Raw genomic sequence first — 20,006 nt, 5'->3', positions numbered from 1 at the left:
CCCCTTTCTGAAACGATGTTAATCCTTAAACTTCCAGGAGCTGTTGATGAATCCAGACTTTCATTCCTAGCTCTTTTTTTTTTCTCTGTACCACTGTCTACTTTCACTGTAGTTATTGAATAATTCATAGTGTTTATATTAATATGCTGATGAGACATTAATGGGGTAAGCAGAACTATAGCCTATGTGAACCTACCTGCACTTGAATTGTGTGGTTTTTTTTTTTTTGTAATGACATGCTTATCTTTTCCTGCAGCATGGATCTGTCATCAGCGCTTGGCCTGGCCAGCATGTGCCAGTGTGGGGGAGGTGAGAGAGTGCGACTCCTGTGAGGCACTGGTGTCTAAATGCCATGACATGTGACTCCAAACATAGGCAGGGGGTTAGGGGAAGGCGTGGGTGGCACTGCAGCAGGTCGGCTTTCAAAAATACAACCAGCAGCTGCCCCAGCAACCCCCCAAACAGACTTCAACAAGAGATGAAGTCACGTGTGTGTATGTGTGTGTGTGAGAGAGAGAGAGGGTTTGTTCATCAGTGACTTAATATAAATTATTATAGGTAGATAGGTGTCACAAGGCTGAATGGTGAAGTAGGCTGCATTAAATGCAGAAATATACTCTATAAAATAATATAATTCTTTAGTTATCATATGCAGTTCAATAAAAATCTCCTTCTCACCCCCGGCGGGGGGGGTGGTATCCATGTCATCCTCAAGCTCGGGTCCTCTACCAGAGGCCTGGGAGTTTGAGGGTTCTGCGCAGTATCTTCGATGTTCCTAGTACTGCGCTCTTCTGGACTGAGGCTTCAGATGTTGTTCCTGGGATTTGCTGGAGCCACTCTCCCAGTTTGGGGGTTACTGCCCCAAGTGCCCCCACTACCACGGGGACCACGCAACCCTTGACCTTCCACATCCGTTCCAGCTGCTCTTTCAACCCTTGATGCTTCTCAAGTTTCTCATGTTCCTTCTTCCTGATGTTGGCGTCAGCTGGGATCGCCACATCTATCACCACCTATATATATATATATATATATATATATATATATATATATATATATATATGTGTGTGTGTAGGTCCATATATATTTGGACACTGACAAATTTTGTTTTTTTGCCTGTTTACTGAAACATATTCAAGTTATAGTTATATAATGGACATGGACATAAAGTCCAGACTTTCAGCTTTCATTTGAGGGTATCCACATTAAAACTGGATGAAGGGTTTAGGAGTTTCAGCTCCTTAACATGTGTCACCCTGTTTTTAAAGGGACCAAAAGTAATTGGACAATTGACTCAAAGGCTATTTCATGGGCAGATGTGGGCAATTCCTTCGTTATGTCATTCTCAATTAAGCAGATAAAAGGCCTGGAATTGATTTGAGGTGTGGTGCTTGCATTTGGAAGATTTTGCTGTGAAGAAAACATGCGGTCAAAAGATCTCTCCATGCAGGTGAAACAAGCCATCCTTAAGCTGCGAAAACAGAAAAAGCCCATCCGAGAAATTGCTACAATATTAGGAGTGGCAAAATCTACAGTTTGGCACATCCTGAGAAAGAAAGAAAGAAAGCAAGCACTGGTGAACTCATCAATGCAAAAAGACCTGGACACCCACAGAAGACAACAGTGGTGGATGATAGCAGAATAATTTCCATGGTGAAGAGAAACCCCTTCACAACAGCCAACCAAGTGAACAACACTCTCCAGGAGGTAGGCGTATCAATATCCAAATCTACCATAAAGAGAAGACTGCATGAAAGTAAATACAGAGGGTTCACTGCATGGTGCAAGCCACTCATAAGCCTCAAGAATAAAAAGGCTAGATTGGACTTTGCTAAAAAACATCTAAAAAAGCCAGCACAGTTCTGGAAGAACATTCTTTGGACAGATGAAATCAAGATCAACCTCTACCAGAATAATGGAAAGAAAAAAGTATGGTGAAGGCGTGGTACAGCTCATGATCCAAAGCATACCACATCATCTGTAAAACACGGCGGAGGCAGTGTGATGGCTTGGGCATGCATGGCTGCCAGTGGCACTGGGTCACTAGTGTTTATTGATGATGTGACACAGGACAGAAGCAGCCGGATGAATTCTGAGGTATTCAGAGACATACTGTGTGCTCAAATCCAGCCAAATGCAGCCAAACTGATTGGTCGGCGTTTCATAATACAGATGGACAATGACCCAAAACATAAAGCCAAAGCAACCCAGGAGTTTATTAAAGCAAAGAAGTGGAATATTCTTGAATGGCCAAGTCAATCACCTGATCTCAACCCAAATGAGCATGCATTTCACTTGTTAAAGACTAAACTTCAGACAGAAAGGCCCACAAACAAACAGCAACTGAAAACCGCTGCAGTAAAGGCCTGGCAGAGCATTAAAAAGGAGGAAACACAGCATCTGGTGATGTCCATGAGTTCAAGACTTAAGGCAATCATTGCCAACAAAGGGTTTTCAACCAAGTATTAGAAATGAACATTTTATTTACAATTATTTAATTTGTCCAATTACTTTTGAGCCCCTGAAATGAAGGGATTGTGTTTAAAAAATGCTTTAGTTCCTCACATTTTTATGCAATCATTTTGTTCAACCCACTGAATTAAAGCCGAAAGTCTGAACTTCAACTGCATCTGAATTGTTTTGTTCAAAATTCATTGTGGTAATGTACAGAACCAAAATTTAGAAAAATGTTGTCTCTGTCCAAATATTTATGGACCTAACTGTGTATGTATATATTTATTTATATATATGTATTTATTTATATATATATATATATATATATATATATATATATATATATATATATATATATATATATATATTGTGTGTGTGTGTGTGTGTATATATATATATTTTATGTGTGTGTGTGTAATCTTGCTATTATGTTTTCCAGTGATTTTTTTTTTTTTTTTTTTTTTTTTTAAGTCATTTGGGCACAAGCAATACCTATGTGCTGATCAGGTAATAACTCCATGTGGCCAGTGGGTGGCACTGTGACTTTGGGCTTTTTGGTGGAGTGTGTTGTAGATGGATCTGTTTTAGGATATGCACCTTATATACAACCACTGATCCAATTTCAAAGCAAAACAAGGCACATTTTGTGAAATTACTGTGCCATATCTGACGTGCTGTATAAGTAAATTAAAAGATGTATATCAAAACCCCTTTATTTATTTATGTAATTTGAGGTATAACATGTTAGATAATGGAGAATATTTGTGATTAATATGATTAGTCAACAATGATGTGTTATTAAGCAATGTACATTTTAGGGGTTTTAGTCAGGTAAAAGCTGAGCCAACCTTCAATGGTGTGCGTGTGTGTGTGTGTGTGTGAGAGAGAGAGAGAGAGAGAGACCTCCAGTGGGAAATTTGCACACTGATCTGACGCTGGAGGCCACATTTTATGTCCAGCACATTTAAAGGGGAAACATTATGCTGATGGTAAGTGGTCACAGTTACATGAATAATAAGAAGTGAAAGAAGAAAGATGAAGAAAATGTTGCAAGTAAAAAAAAAAAACGAGGCCATAACCTTGCATGATACAGCATTTCATGTTTCTCAAGGTGGGATAAACTCCCAGAAGACTGTAGAACATAGCCAGATGTCTCTGTCAATGTTCAAGCTTATAACATGTATTGAATTTACATTTTGATTTACATGGTTTGGATACTATACTGGGCCAAATGCACCTAGATAGTTAAAAATGCTTAGAAAATTAAATATACTGTAGATCTTCAGTTCCCACTTTTTTTTTTTTTTTTTAAATTTGTCTGTCTTTGTTGAGCCCTAACACAAATTGTTTCCTCATGGGAAAGGCTTTAAGAACAGTTTTAGGAAGGTCAGAACCCTTAAGTGATGAAAACAGTTTGCGTCTTGTCGATCAACTTGAACTAGTACGTGTTGGTAAATAGAACCAGTTTGTAAATTACTACTCCTAGGTAAAACTAAGCTGCTGTTGTTTTACCAGCAGTTATTTCAAAGTGAATATAAACACATCATTTAATGAGCTAACAAAATCAGGTCTATTATACAAATCAGTCTGGCCAGTCTAATCTATCAGCCTGACCTACTTCCTCTTTCATAATGTCTCATGAAGAGGAGGTATGGAATGTCCACTAGAAGTACACTGAAAAAATATATATACATCAGCATATTTATGGGCGGCACGGTGGTGTAGTGGTTAGCACGATCACCTCACAGCAAGAAGGTTCTTGATTCGAGCCCAGTGGCTGATGGGGGCCTTTCTGTGCGGAGTTTGCATGTTCTGCCCGTGTCTGCATGGGTTTCCTCCGGGTGCTCCGGTTTCCCCTGCAGTCCAAAGGCATGTGGTTAGGTTAACACGAGGCAGCCTTGGGCTGAAGTGCCTTTGAGTAAAGGCGCCTAACCCCCTAACTGCTCCCCAGGTGCTGTAGCATAGCTGCCCACTGCTCTGGGTATGTACGTGTGCTCATTGCTCATGTGTGTGTGCTCACTACTTCAGATGGGTTAAATGCAAAGGATGAATTTCACTGTGCTTGAGTGTGCATGTGACAAATAAAGGTTTCTTCTAAAAGAAAAAAAAATCAGGGCAGGATGTTCACTTATACAAGTCCAACAAAAAGTAAATATGTAAATCATGGCAAGTTTGTTTTAAACTCATTTAATAGCAATACGCACATTATGAACTTTTTTCGATTCACTGTGGTAACATGGACGTTATATTAATATGTAAAGGATACCTTCGGTCATAATTACTTTTTAGTTTGTGCAGCAGCTTCAATACTTTAAACATCAGCCATAAAAACCTGCAGACAACAACAACTACTAATGGGTCAAATATGTGCGTTTTATCGCTGTACTGTAGTGTGCGCTTTGGGACATCTGTTTGGGAACCCAAAGCGCCCAGCTGGATGTCAGACATCTGTGTATGGAAGACCTCAATGCCTGTCCCTTATCCCCTTTCCGGGTCTGATGATGACGTCACTGCGGGTTTCCGCCACAGCGGCAGGAGGGGGAATCGGCCTGGCGCACAACTCTCGATCCTGATCCCGATCCGCGCCGCACATTCCAAGCTTTCTCCAACATCTCTGTACGTGTGTGTGTGAGAGAGAGAGAGAGAGAGAGCGAGAGAGAGAGAGTATGTTTTGCTGCCTAACCAAATCACGCTCGGTTTGATATTAACCTGACTGGCTCTTGAGTCGTGCTAAGCGCTCCAGCAAGCTGGAGACCAAAATGCGGAATTAAACCAGCGGTCTCCAAATTGCGCTCTGGTGGATCGACGATGCGTCCGCGGTTATGGAGAGCCCTGTTGGGAATGACCGTGCTCTACCAGCTTGTCACGGCAGGCAAATACGGTGAGTAAATTGTCTGCAGGCAAAACCAGAAGGGGGGAGGATAGGCTAAGTGATGCAAACGTGAGATGATTTATGTTTAAACATGATTGTGACTGAATAGATGAGCACAGTTGAAGAGACCTGTGGTTGTAGTTAGGCTATACAGTGTTTCTTAAAAAAAAAAAAAAATCTTATCAGCGAGTGCATCTCCGTTATATGTACAATCCTCCAAAACAGCCATAATCATATTAAGCTGTTTATTCTGGATGGGAGGTGGATACCAGAGTGTGTTTACGAGGACGCGCCTGAGCGAGGATGCGCTTCTGATACGCTTCAGATTTTCCTCTTTACATCAACCCTGACGTCTGTTTATCCAGAAAACAAGCCCTGACGCTGTCATGCTCATAAGGACATTGGCCATTTCCGTCCACCTTCTGGAGCAACTGGTGTAAAATCGAGCGCTTGATGCTTTCAGCACCACGGACAGCGGTAGTCGCTTGACCGCCTGCTCTTCCTGCCCCAGGTCCATCCTCTCACTGCTCTCACCACAGGGATCCGAACACACCTCATCACTCTAGTGTGAGGAGAAAAATGACTTCAGGCACCTTTGTATTCTCCTCTATGCATCATATTCTAAACTGGCTGGCAGATTTATGCCAACGTTTCAGCGTTGACTAAAATAAACGGATGCTTTTATTTCAATTTGCTCGCAGAATCCTTATTCGCCATTGTGGTCTGTTATTGCTTGCTAACATACTATTTGTCTCTTCATTTTTTTCACAGCTCATAAATTTTCACAAGATCTAGCGATTTTATTTTACAGTCTGTAATCATGCACGGAAAATCAACTGTAGAAATAAGCTCTGAGTCAAATACCACACCTTTCTCACCAGGTGAGATTGCTATACCTGTTTCTCTATCTCTTTTTCTCTCCTTGTTTTTTTTCCCCCTCTGCTGTTCTGTGTTTCCTGTGCAGCAATGGCTCACTGAGTGCATGTAGACCCATCACACACACTTTCTTACCATATATCTACGCTATCACAGGTCCACTGATCCATGCAGATTAAGGCTGAAATCCTATTGATGAAAACTGGCATCGTCGTCTTCTTTTTACTCTCCAAGTTGCATGGTTTTTTTTAAAATAATATATATATTTTTTTTTTAACGGATGAGTTGGTGATGACCCAGAACAGACATCAAACTGCAGACAATGCATCTAGTGTGAGTGGGAAGCTGTTCCTGCCATATTCAGAGATGCGATAACATCCTCTCTCTCTTTCCCTTTTGCAATTTCCTCCTGAATCACTCATTCGGTTGCACAGCTCAGATCACCACCTGTTAGCAAGTGGAGGGAAGTGAGATTGACGAGCCCTATCTCATCCCATTTATATTTGTCATGATTAATTCAAATGGGATAATGTGCACTGGGGCTGGTGAAAAATAACTGCCACATCTCCCCATTCCATGTGCTGAAGAAGGGCTGATGTACTGCCAGCATTAACACATTTAATAGTGAGAGAAATTCTTGGGGTTTTGCTACAGGGAAATCTCTCATTTTATGCATATGGATAAAATGCATATTCAATGCATATGCATATTACAAGGAATGTATTTAAAAAAAAGTACAAAAGCATACAATGCATTGAATTGGATTGGGATACAGTTTTTCTGATTTTGGTCTGATCCAGCTGCTATATTTTTTTCTCACTGCCAATCAGGCCACTTCAGGTTTTACTAGTACCCTGTGGTATCACTGCAGCTTTTTATCTGTGTTTGTTGAGCTCCATGCACTTGTCAGGAACACTGTTAGCCATTTCAGGTTATTCACACACACACACACACACACACACACACACACACACACACACACACACATGCACACACACTGAGATGGAAGAGTGGTCAGTAGCTGACTGGTCGCTGAGCAGTCTCTGTGTTTGATCAGCTGTGTCCTGTGCAGACATTAAAGCCCTGTGAGCGTCTACAGAGATCCAGGTCATCAGCTGCTTTTCCGGAGCAGTGTGTGTCTAAATGTTGAGCTTTTTTAGAGTGTACTGAATTCTGGTTGTTGTTGAGAGGCCATGACTGCAGACTGACTATGAAGCAGAGTCTAAGACATAGAAAGACAGGCAAGGACAGATTTTAGTTGTGGCTGTTTACTGCTCACTGATGCAGAGCTGAATGTGGGAGTAAGGGAGAGGTCAGCTCAAATCAGAGTCCACACACACATACATTTTTATATATATATATATATATATATATATATATATATATATATATATATATATATATATATATAAAAGCACCTCTATGTACGGCAGCCATTTCATTCCAGTGTCTGTGCTGGAATTCCAACACAAGCACACCTCATTTTACTTAATGAGGTACTGATTAGTTGATCACCTGAATCAAATCTTATTTAACATGGAAAAGTATAAAAACCACTGCTGTGATCATCATTATCCTCTTGCAGTAGGACCATTTTGGATGGCAACAACAGTGCCAGTAGTACCTGGAATTGGAATACAAAAATATCTATTCATCATGCCAAAAGAGTTAAAAAGAAAAGTTTTGAGTGAGAAAAAGAAGGGTTCCGTTCTGGCTTTACCGACAGAGGAATGCAGTGAGTGTTAGGTTGCTTCCATCCTCAAAATGTCAAAGATGGCAGTTCATAAGAGCAAGGTCAAGCAGGAGACATTGGGGACAACAAAGTTACAGACTGGCAGAGGGTGAAAATAACTCTCCACTGACCGGGATGATTGTCAACTCCTTGGAATGTCACTCAGCAACCAGAGGATGACATTAAGTGACCAACAAAAAGAATGGAAAATGGCAGATGGGGTTAAGTGCATGGCAAGGACGGTTTGAAACAGGCTTCTCTGGGCAGGTTGAAGTCATACAAAGCTAGAAAAAACCCTTCATCAGTGAGAAGCAAAGAAGAGCCAGACTGAAGTTTGCTAAAGATCATTAGGATTGGACCGTAGAGAACTGGAGTAAGGTCATCTTCTCTGATGAGTCCAGTTTTCAGCTTTTCCCATCAACTGGTCATCTAATGGTTAGACGGAGACCTGTAGAGGCCTACAAGCCACAGTGTCTCACACCCATTCTGAAATTTGGTGGCAGATTGGTGATGATCCGGGATGCTTCAGCAAGGCTGGAATGGGGCAGATTTTTGTTTGTGAAGGACACATGAATCAAGCCATGTATATACCAAAAAAAATTAGGTCCAAAAGCCTGAGATCACATTGAAAATCTGGGAAAAATATTTATTTGAAATTAGAAATAAACAGAATTTTTAGAATTTTGAAAACAAAGGAAAAATTCAATACCTTAAATATTTAATATTCAAAATTCTGCACTATTTCTTGGTCCCTTATTTAAATGTAAGCAATGTGTGATATTGACCGTGTTAACTGTGTTGTACAAAAGATCAGATTTTCCACATGTCTAATCTCCTCTTCTATTGAAACTCGTATTCAGATGATACTCTGAGGAATTTGATCTAAAATGGATCATTAGGTTTTGCATAAACTTATGGAGTCTTATGGAGAACATTGAGTTCACATCATTAAAGCAGAAAGGGGACAAGAAATATTAAGAAACTGAAATTCATGGAAATATTTCAGATTCTTCTTTTTGCTCAAATTTCACTTATTAATAATTCATAATAAAATTGTTCTATTAAATAAAAAAATAATGAAAATAGAAGCATTTTCATGAGCGCTCTCAGACTTTTGGACTCCACTGTATACACTATTGGATTGCAAAAAAAAAAAAAAACCAGATCTTTTTACTATTTCATTTTGTTGTCTTACTCTGTAATGTAATACATTTTCCCCTCATCAATTTGAACAGTATACTTCATTATTAAACTTTTTTTTCTAAATGTGTAAACAAGGAAATGAATCTGAATACTATTTTGAAGGATCTGTACTGTACGTGTATTATATAGAGATAAACAACACACGTCTGCTTCAAATTCACAAAGTCTTTCAGCAAAGTGAGTGCACTTTTCACTTGGGTTACCTGTTAAGTTTCATTTCCTTGGGAAAGTTTGGAACAGTGTTCAAGAGAAACCTTCTGTGGTTTTATTACGATTTAAAGCTATGGGTGCATCCTGGGTCCTGAATTTATCTCATCTCATCTCATTATCTCTAGCCGCTTTATCCTTCTACAGGGTCGCAGGCAAGCCGGAGCCTATCCCAGCTGACTATGGGCGAAAGGCGGGGTACACCCTGGACAAGTCGCCAGGTCATCACAGGGCTGACACATAGACACAGACAACCATTCACACTCACATTCACACCTACGGTCAATTTAGAGTCACCAGTTAACCTAACCTGCATGTCTTTGGACTGTGGGGGAAACCGGAGCACCCGGAGGAAACCCACGCGGACACGGGGAGAACATGCAAACTCCGCACAGAAAGGCCTTCGCCGGCCCCGGGGCTCGAACCCAGGACCTTCTTGCTGTGAGGCGACAGCGCTAACCACTACACCACCGTGCCGCCCCTCCTGAATTTATATCCAATAAATTATTCAGTAACCATGGTGACATTTAAAAGATATATTTCTCACTGTTGGAACTACATAAGTATAGACCCACTGATGGGGATTGCACTGATGTTTATGGGGTTATTATTATCTCATCTCATTATCTGTAGCCGCTTTATCCTGTTCTACAGGGTCGCAGGCAAGCTGGAGCCTATCCCAGCTGACTACGGGCGAAAGGCGGGGTACACCCTGGACAAGTCACCAGGTCATCACAGGGCTGACACATAGACACAGACAACCATTCACACTCACATTCACACCTATGGTCAATTTAGAGTCACCAGTTAACCTAACCTGCATGTCTTTGGACTGTGGGGGAGACCGAAGCACCCAGAGGAAACCCACGCGGACACGGGGAGAACATGTAAACTCCACACAGAAAGGCCCTTGCCGGCCACGGGGCTCGAACCCGGACCTTCTTGCTGTGAGGCGACAGTGCTAACCACTACACCACCATGCCACCCATTATTATTATTATTATTATTATTACTACTACAATATGGCTGCATGAATAACTTGAAGTTACTTATTTTTCTCTTTTTTTACTTTTTAAATTCTAAATTAGGATAGGTTTTCGATTTTAAATTTTTTTTATTTATATGTTTACATATTCAGATTTTTTAAAACACATTTCGTATTTCTAAATAGTTTTATTGTGTGTGTGTGTGTGTGTGTGTATATATATATATATATATATATATATATATATCCAGCTAAATTTTAGATTATTAATGTACCTATGTACACAAGTCTGAGCCACGCCTTTGTTACATTTACATGCTGATTTTGAAGTTTAAAATAAATAATTAAAAAAAACTACTACTACTACTTTTACTATACGCTACGTGTTCTAATGCTCATCTCTTGCCAACATTTCTAATATTCTCTCTCTCTCTCTCTCTCTCTCTCTCTCTCTCACTCGCGCACACACACACACACCCTTCACCACTCTTAGGCTGTCTGTTTGAGAAGAGGTTGTGTTCCCGAGAGCAGTTCTGCTCTGATGGTGAGTATAGAAAGTATGCTCTTGTTGGTTGAACATAATGCTCCATTGAAAACTGTCCTGAAGTTGTTATATCCAGTTTCTTCATGCATGCATACTTACATATACACACACACACATACAGTGGTGCTTGAAAGTTTGTGAACCCTTTAGAATTTTCTATATTTCTACATAAATGACCTGAAACCTCATCAGATTTTCACACAAGTCCTAAAAGTAGATAAAGAGAACCAAGTTAAACAAATGAGACAAAATTATTATACTTGGTCGTTTATTTATTGAGGAAAATGAGCCAATATTACATATCTGTGAGTGGCAAAAGTATGTGAACCTTTGCTTTCAGTATCTGGTGTGACCCCCTTGTGCAACTGCAACTAAACGTTTCCGGTAACTGTTGATCAGTCCTGCACACCAGCTTGGAGGAATTTTAGCCCATTCCTCCGTACAGAACAGCTTCAAATCTGGGATGTTGGTGGGTTTCCTCACATGAACTGCTCGCTTCAGGTCCTTCCACAACATTTCCATTGGATTAAGGTCAGGACTTTGACTTGGCCATTCCAAAACATTAACTTTATTCTTCTTTAACCATTCTCTGGTAGAACCACTTGTGTGCTTCGGGTCGTTGTCTTGCTGCATGACCCACCTTCTCTTGAGATTCAGTTCATGGACAGATGTCATGACATTTTCCTTTAGAATTCGCTGGTATAATTCAGAATTCATTGTTCCATCAATGATGGCAAGCCGTCCTGGCCCAGATGCAGCAAAACAGACCCAAACCATGATACTACCACCACCATGTTTCACAGATGGGATAAGGTTCTTATGCTGGAATGCAGTGTTTTCCTTTCTCCAAACATAACGCTTCTCATTTAAACCAAAAAGTTCTATTTTGGTCTCATCCATCCACAAAACATTTTTCCACTAGCCTTCTGGCTTGTCCACGTGATCTTTAGCAAACTGCAGATGAGCAGCAATGTTCTTTTTGGAGAGCAGTGGCTTTCGCCTTGCAACCCTGCCATGCACACCATTGTTGTTCAGTGTTCTCCTGATGGTGGACTCATGAACATTAACATTAGCCAAAGTGAGAGAGGCCTTCAGTTGCTTAGAAGTTACCCTGGAGTCCTTTGTGACCTCACCGACTATTCCATGCCTTGCTCTTGGCGTGATCTTTGTTGGTCGACCACTCCTGGGGAGGGTAACAATGGTCTTGAATTTCCTCCATTTGTACACAATCTGTCTGACTGTGGATTGGTGGAGTCCAAACTCTTTAGAGATGGTTTTGTCACCTTTTCCAGCCTGATGAGCATCAACACCACTTTTTCTGAGGTCCTCAGAAATCTCCTTTGTTCGTGCCATGATACACTTCCACAAACATGTGTTGTGAAGATCAGACTTTGATAGATCCCTGTTCTTTAAATAAAACAGGGTGCCCACTCACACCTGATTGTCATCCCACTGATTGAAAACACCTGACTCTAATTTCACCTTCAAATTAACTGCTAATCCTAGAGGTTCACATACTTTTGCCACTCACAGATATGTAATATTGGCTCATTTTTCTCAATAAATAAATGACCAAGTGTAATATTTTTATCTCATTTGTTTAACTGGGTTCTCTTTATCTACTTTTAGGACTTGTGTGAAAATCTGATGTTGTTTTAGATCATATTTCTGCATAAATATAGAAAATTCGAAAGGGTTCACAAACTTTTAAGCACCACTGTGTGTGTGTGTGTGTGTGTGTGTGTGTGTGTGTGTGTGTGTGTGTGTGTGTGCGTGTGTGTGTGTGTGTAATAACTACAATACACACATGGTGATACACATGGCTGTGTAATAAATTACACTGTCAAACTTATCAGAGTGTCACTCAGCTTATTCTGTTTGTTTGTGTGTGTGTGTGTGTGTGTGTGTGTGTGTGTGTGTGTGTGTGTGTGTGTGAGAGAGAGTCTTTGTGTAAATTAATGGATGTGTTATGTGAGCCTGTTGGAGGAATATTGGTGGTTGTTGTGGTTACTGGTTTGTTCTGTAGTTAGTTGGGTGGGGAGGTAAAATAATGACATAATTGTATTGTAAATAAATTAGAAGACTTTATTTGTCACATGCACACTCAAGCACAGTGAAATTCCTCCTCTGTATTTAACCCATCTGACGCAGTGAACACATGCACACACAAGTGAGCAATAAGCGCACACACATACCCAGAGCAGTGAGCAGCTATGCTACAGCAGTTGGGGGTTAGGTTCCTTGCTCAAGGGCACTTCAGCCGAGGGCCGCCCCATGTTAACCTAACCACATGTCTTTGGACCGTGGAGGAAACCCATACAGACTGGGCTCGAACCCGGAACCTTCTTGCTGTGAGTTGACAGTGCTAACCACGACGCCACCATGCCACCCAGTGCTGTAGGTTGTAAATTATATGCCCATACTTTTTTTGTGTGTGTGTGTGAGATTGCGGGTCCTTTTTTGGCTACATTGACTGGCTGCATTGTTGCTCATATTCGCCGAGTGGACTTTAAAATCTTTTCTTCTTTTTGCTTCATATTAATTTTTTTTAATAAATAAACATATAAATAAAAAGAACAATACAAAATACAGCAGTACTGTACTGCTGGCATTATTCATAGCTGACCTAAATATCACAATCTACTGTATATAATGCATCGCAAATGCGTCCACTCTTATGACGGGTTTATTCCAGTACTTTTGCCACATCACACAGCCCATCCTCACTTCTATCTCTCCCCGACTCTGAGCAGCTGCGTTCTACTGCAGCATGTGAATCACAGGGCACCCTCTGCCTTAACCGCTCCTCTGTTTCTGTTTGTCGCTTTGCCCCCTCCCTTCTTTTCCTCTGTCTCATCTTATTTTCTCCAACCCTCTCCAAACCCCTCCTTCCCCCACTGCCCTTCATCTCCATGGCAACCCTGACATCATCAAGCCCAATGCAACTCGGTGCACGCCTCCACAATCACTGATGAGTCACTACCCTTCGCTTACGCACAGGCTCTCCTTTTCTGCTCTCAGAGAAAACACACACACACACACTCATGCAAAACTATTGTTGTTGTGTAACTGTGTTTAAAACTTGATCTTGAATCTGCAGTGAGTGTACTCTGAGGCTCAGTGGGCTGTAAATAGGCAAAATGGACAAGGAGTTCTATAACACGATGAGAGCTGGGAGTGTGTACAGCTACAATATGTCATGTATGTGGGTGTTATATTCTCTGTGAAGAGCAGGTCGATACAGACCTAGTGTACACACACACCCTTTTATATGGCATATGTGGTGACTTGTATATTAATGAGCTGCATACACTTAACCTGAACCTTAACCTCAGTACACAAGAAGAACTATTTTATTGCATTTAGCTTTAAAAATAAAACCCAATTTTGCTTTAAAAAATTTTCAGGGGACTTAGCCAAATGCACCTAGAGGTTAAAAATTGTCCCATTGTCATGAAGAGACTGACTGACTGACTGACTGACACACACACACACACTCGAGAGAGAGAGAGAGAGAAGCAGGTGCTCTAGACATACTCACATTACATATGCACAGAAGAACCGGGAATGAACACACACACACACACACACACACACACACAGAGTCACACCCTGAGCAGGCGAGGGACAGCCCAGAGCACTGTGCACTGTTTTACTGGGGCTTTCTCTTCCCTCTGTCTCTCATACGGCTCCTTTAGCTTTTCTGTCCCCCCCCCCCGTTTGTAAAGCTTACACTGCTAACACAGCTTTAACAGGAAAACCTCACAACTCTGTATTTTTCTAAATTGCACTCCCTCCATTATGCTCTCCAATAGATATTTAATAGCTGTGGGAGCTGAAATCTCTGCAATAAACACTATAGCATTTTACGATAATTAAGAAAAACAGCAGGTCGCTTTGTTGCTGTCATTGTTAAGATGTGTGTTAATAGTGAACATAGTTAATAGTGCATAACTTAGATATGATAACGATTCTAAAATAATCGAGCGTTTGGAACGTTCTCAGGAGTATGAGAAACTTCACAATGTATTATCGTCAAGGAAATCTTGTAAATATATTATCAATGCATTTCAGCCAACATTTTACTCAGCAGTGAGTTAGTTAATTCCCTAAAACTGCACGTTTATATTTAGTCGTTTTTGTCTGTAGCGTTAATGCATCATCACTTAAACAGCTGGCCTCTGTCTGATAGAGGCTCATATTTCTGTATCTGTTAGTAAGTGATCCATTTCCCCCCTATATAGGGCTCCTCTTTCACTATCCTCCACCTTATAAATAGCAGTGAGTCATGTCAGCTCGGACAGAGAAACATGGCTGAGTTCAGACTGAGAGCTCACCCGCTCTGCCTGCTCAGCCAGGGTCTTTTTATACACCTTTCAGTCAGGGATGAGTCAGAGAGAGAGAGAGAGAGAGAGAGAGAGTGTGTGTGTGTGTGTGTGTGTGTGTGTGTGTGAAGAATTAAATATACATCCATGAACGTGTCTATGCATAAATTATATGGATTATGCATCTGAGTCTTATTTATGCTACAAGGAAAAAAGATTACTTAGATTTTTCTTCATTTGTGTCATGAGCTCATCTGTTATTTGTATATTAAAGGAATACTCCAGTGGTTGTTTGTTGTTTTTTTTCCCCCTTCCCCAGCCTAATATTTGTCTACAGCATCTGTAGCATATGGGTGATTACCAAAGACAAAATGTTCAACATATTTCCCTGTAGTGAGTAATGACAAAGAAAAAGCTGTTTACTCCAAACTCACTTTTATTAGAAGTCTTAAGGGCAAAATTTAAACACGTGCACATTTATATGATAGATGTATTTTTGTAGAAAGCTTTTATGATTTTTTTTTTTTTGGGGGGGGCATAGATTGTCCTTTTAGAAAAGGTGCTACTTTTTCAGTGTGAAGGATTTGTAGTGTTGTAGTTGTGATCCTATTTTATAGTCTTGGATTTTCAACAGTAAGTTTAACTTTATGTAACATTTACTTTAACAGATTGAACATTGCTGGATAATTTACATACCGTAATAAGCACTTGACTGAAATTGTTTGTTTTGTCTTGTGTGCATTTTATTTATATATATATATATATATATATATATATATATATATATATATATATATATATATATGAGACAAAACAAACCTAATTTCAGTCAAGTGCTTATTACGGTATGTAAATTATCCAGCAATGTTCAATCTGTTAAGTATATATATATAATATATATTTAGATGAGACTCATGTCACTAGATCAGATACATACATCCAGATAAGACTTGTATTACTAGAACAGAATATATATTTAGATCAGATGCATGCCACTTAGATCAGATACATATACCCAGATCAAACTTGTATTACTAGAACAGAATATAGGTTTAGATCAGACTCGTGTCACTTGATCAGAACCAGAGGTGGACAAAGTACCCGACTTCATTACTTAAGTCAAAGTACAGATCCCGCTGGTCAAATGTTACTCCGATACAAGTGAAAGTTGTCCAGTCAAATTTTTACTTAAGTTAAAGTACTGAAGTACTTGCTTTTAAAAAAACTTAAGTATTAAAAGTACATTTTCTGTCAACGCATTGTTGTATTATTGCCACAATGCTTACAAAACCTAATGCCTCTGAAGCAACTGAGTGGATTTACAAAATGAACGCATGCTGTGCCATCATGGTGGTTTAATATTAAGCTAGCTAGTCAGTGAAACTCCACTTGACATGCTAGCAAACTCTTTTCAAACTTTCAATCATACTGGGTAGCTAACACTACTAGAAAAGAGAGATTTCTACATTCTGTTTATTAGGCAAGATTATGATTAAACGTATTTCTGAAAGGACTTCAGATAAGTTAACGTTATTCATGTTAGCGTAACTCTGTTTTTACATGCTAACTAACAGTGTCCAAGCTAACTAGCTATGTGTTAACATTAGCCGTGGACAAGGCGACGGCAACTTGGTGGGCAAATCCATAGAAAGTCATTTGACTAACCAGACTGCATAGCTACGTTTCAATGTTATCGCTAGCTCTAAAAGCACAGACAACTTCATTGCAAACTTTCTCTTGGAATAAAACGTTTATATCCCTCAATATGCTTTCGCAGGTTAGACATCGAATTTTTTTAGGCTGAGATGTGGTTCGTTTTTGGCAAACAAAGCAAACATCTAAAACAAAACAAATCTTTAATCCATACAGAAAACTGAAACATGGGTTCATGGGCCATGAGTGCGTGCGTTCCCCAGAAGAACCGCCTCCTTCCATTCTGCCGTCAACTGATCGTGTTCAAATAACACTGCTGAGAAATCATTGAACTTGATTTTATCCAGTCTATGGACGTGACGTGACCCTAGTGATTACTGATAGACTGTCTCAGTGTCACCTGCGAAAAAACCAATCACATTTTAGAAAGGAAAAGAATAAAACATCCACTTTCAAAGCTGCTTCATAGTAATAAGTAACGAGGACCTTGATAGAAATGTAGTGGAGTGAAAAGTACGATATTTGTTTTTCAAATGTAGTGAAGTTAAAGTCATGAGTTTAAAGAATAATAATACTCAAAGTATCGATACTCAAAAAGTGTACTTAAGTACAGTACTCAAGTAAATGTACTTTGTTACTGTCCACCTCTGATCAGAATATATATTTAGATCAGATGCATGCCACTAGATCAGATACATACATCCAGATCAGACTCGTATTACTCAGTTACTCAAGAAAAATATCATGCGTTACTTCATTTCATGACAAAGCCAACAGAAAGATTGGTGAAAAAAATCATTATCCATGTAATTACTCTTATAATAAATATAATTGTTGAGTAAACAGGCTTTCTATTACTGTATTTTCTCACTTTAGAGAACTGTGTCATTTTTAAAATCAATGTTAATTACATATTGCGTATGCTACCAATTCGGTGGATGAATATTCCATTTAATTTATTTATTTCAGATATTTCTTTAATTCACTGAGATAGAACAGGAGCTCTGTGGAAAAATTAAGCTACAGCTAAGTCTCTTTTTCAAAGTAGATAAATGGCTTTCAGACGTGTGTGTGTGTGTGTGTGTGTGTACTGTATGTACGTTGTGTGTTAATGTTTGTGCTGTTGTATGTTCCAGACAAGTTGTTTGGTCAGTGTCGGAAATCCAGGCATGAAGAGATTCAGTATCAGGTGTCTGTTCCTGTACTGCAGAGGCTGCAGGAAGTGCTCAAGCGGCTGATGATGCAAGGTGCACACATCCACAGCGGACTTGCGTGTTATTACTCATAACCCACACAAAGTCCTTTCAGAGTTGAATATGTTTTAAAGTGTTGATACACCCCTACGCAAAAGTGACTCATATTTTTCTTAGAATATTCAAAATGTCCATGAAGCCAAACACGAGTCAGAGTATTTGCTCCCAAATTGCTACTAGTCTTAGAAATCATCATTTTAATCCATCATAAACATTCAACACATCTTTTATTTTTAAGATTAAAAAAAAATCAAAGCCTGACAATTGTCTGACACATTCCCTGTTGTGTTTTGTGTGTGTGTGTGTGTGGACAGGATTCTCCTGGCAGGATGATATCACCCAGCACATTATAGCAAAGGAGCTGAGCCGGATTCCTCACGCTCGAGCCCAGATCTCTCAGCCAGCGCAGTGAGTCACGAACATGCTTGACATTCTGCAAGATTTTTTTTTCTACTGACATCCCAAGCTATTAGTGAGACTTCCTTTAGAAATTCTACAATGCATTTCTTTAAACGCGGTTGGATTTCATTTGGTTTCATGATCTTGTCAGAAAGGGTATAAATGCTGGACTTTGCTTATGCTTTTTATATAACTAGAGTTGTACAAACTTACAAGCATAAAACCATGTTTATTTCTTTACCTGTAATAAAAACACAGCCTGGGCTTCCTCTCGGAGCCTAATACTTTAACATACACAGACATTAGGGATGAACCACGATGCCTGTATCTGTATCTGTTTAGTGCTCTGAATATCCATATCTGTATTCAGATTTAAACCCAAGGTGGGCGTGGTCTAAGCCAGAGTATTCTTTTTTTTCCTTCCTTGAGTTCATAATGAGCCTTAACTAGAGATGTATGTGGGACTTGTGCAGTTATTATTTTTATCACCCACAATATTGACCAATAAACCTACACTCACCTGCTCACTTTATTAGGAACACCCATACACCTGCTGGTTTGTGCAGTTCTCTAATCAGCCGATCATTTGACAGCGGCACAATGCAAAAAATCATGCAGATACAAATTAAACCAAGAGCTTCAGTTAATGTTCACTTCAAACATCAGAATGGGAAAAATTGTGATGTCAAAGTGTGACTTCTTTTCACTGTGCCATGGGTGTTGGTTTGAGCCAGATGGACTGGTTTGAGTATTTCAGAAACTGCTGATCTCCTGGGGTTTTCACACACAACAGTCTGTAGAGTTTATTCAGACAGAATGGTGCGAGAAACTAAAAACATTGAGTGAGTGAGTGGGCGACAGTTCTGCGGGTGGAAACAAAAGCCTTGTTGATCAGAGAGGTCAGAGGAAAATGGCCAAATTGGTTCGAGCTGCCAGGAAGGATATAGAAACTCATAGCAACTCTTTACAACCGTGGTGAGAAGAAAAGCATCTCAGCATGCGACAGCAGAAGACCACATTGCGTTCCACTCCTGCAGCCAAGAACAGGAATCTTCGAATCAAGAACAAGTTCCTATTAAAGTGGCCAGTGAGTGGACATAGTTGCTTCTATTTCCCAAAATATAAACAAACTAACCAAATTAGTAGCCTTGTTTAACCTACTGCAATTCTGACCAGAAAGCTACTAAGGATAAGTCTTTCTTTGTCCTGTGAGCTTCATATCACTCACATGAAAGGAAAAACTTCCCACTCATGTGAATTTATTGATGCGATCCCGGTCCCAGTGCACACATCTAAACTCAGTTCTCAACCTGTGAACCTTACTAGTAAGCTTTATAAATGAATAGTGCTCCTCCTGTTCATATCTGTATTTATATCTGCTTAGAACACATTACCTGTTCATTACGAATAATGTATTCATATTCACTTATGTCTCTAATACACATTTATTCTGTAAAGCATGTTGTACTGCTACATACATTCTTATTCTGTCAATATTTGACTTTT

At 39.8% G+C, this 20,006-nt stretch overlaps 1 protein-coding gene across 1 annotated transcript in view; it reads left to right on the top strand.

The window, feature by feature from the left end:
• The first annotated feature begins 5,153 nt into the window (after nt 1-5,153).
• ptprna (protein tyrosine phosphatase receptor type Na) overlaps nt 5,154-20,006 on the top strand; it is a 38,408-nt gene continuing 23,555 nt past the window's right edge. Inside the window, exons 1-4 of the mRNA XM_060930191.1 lie at nt 5,154-5,332; nt 10,820-10,870; nt 17,985-18,095; nt 18,416-18,509. Coding sequence (XP_060786174.1) covers nt 5,260-5,332; nt 10,820-10,870; nt 17,985-18,095; nt 18,416-18,509 — 329 coding nt within the window. The 5' untranslated portion in view covers nt 5,154-5,259. The remainder of the gene's footprint in view (nt 5,333-10,819; nt 10,871-17,984; nt 18,096-18,415; nt 18,510-20,006) is intronic.

This window comes from Neoarius graeffei, chromosome 9 (assembly GCF_027579695.1).
Source record: "Neoarius graeffei isolate fNeoGra1 chromosome 9, fNeoGra1.pri, whole genome shotgun sequence".
In the NCBI taxonomy this organism is placed as follows: Eukaryota; Metazoa; Chordata; class Actinopteri; order Siluriformes; family Ariidae; genus Neoarius; species Neoarius graeffei.
The sequence above is the reverse complement of the archived record's forward strand: the minus strand, read 5'-3'. Positions and strand labels throughout refer to the sequence as shown.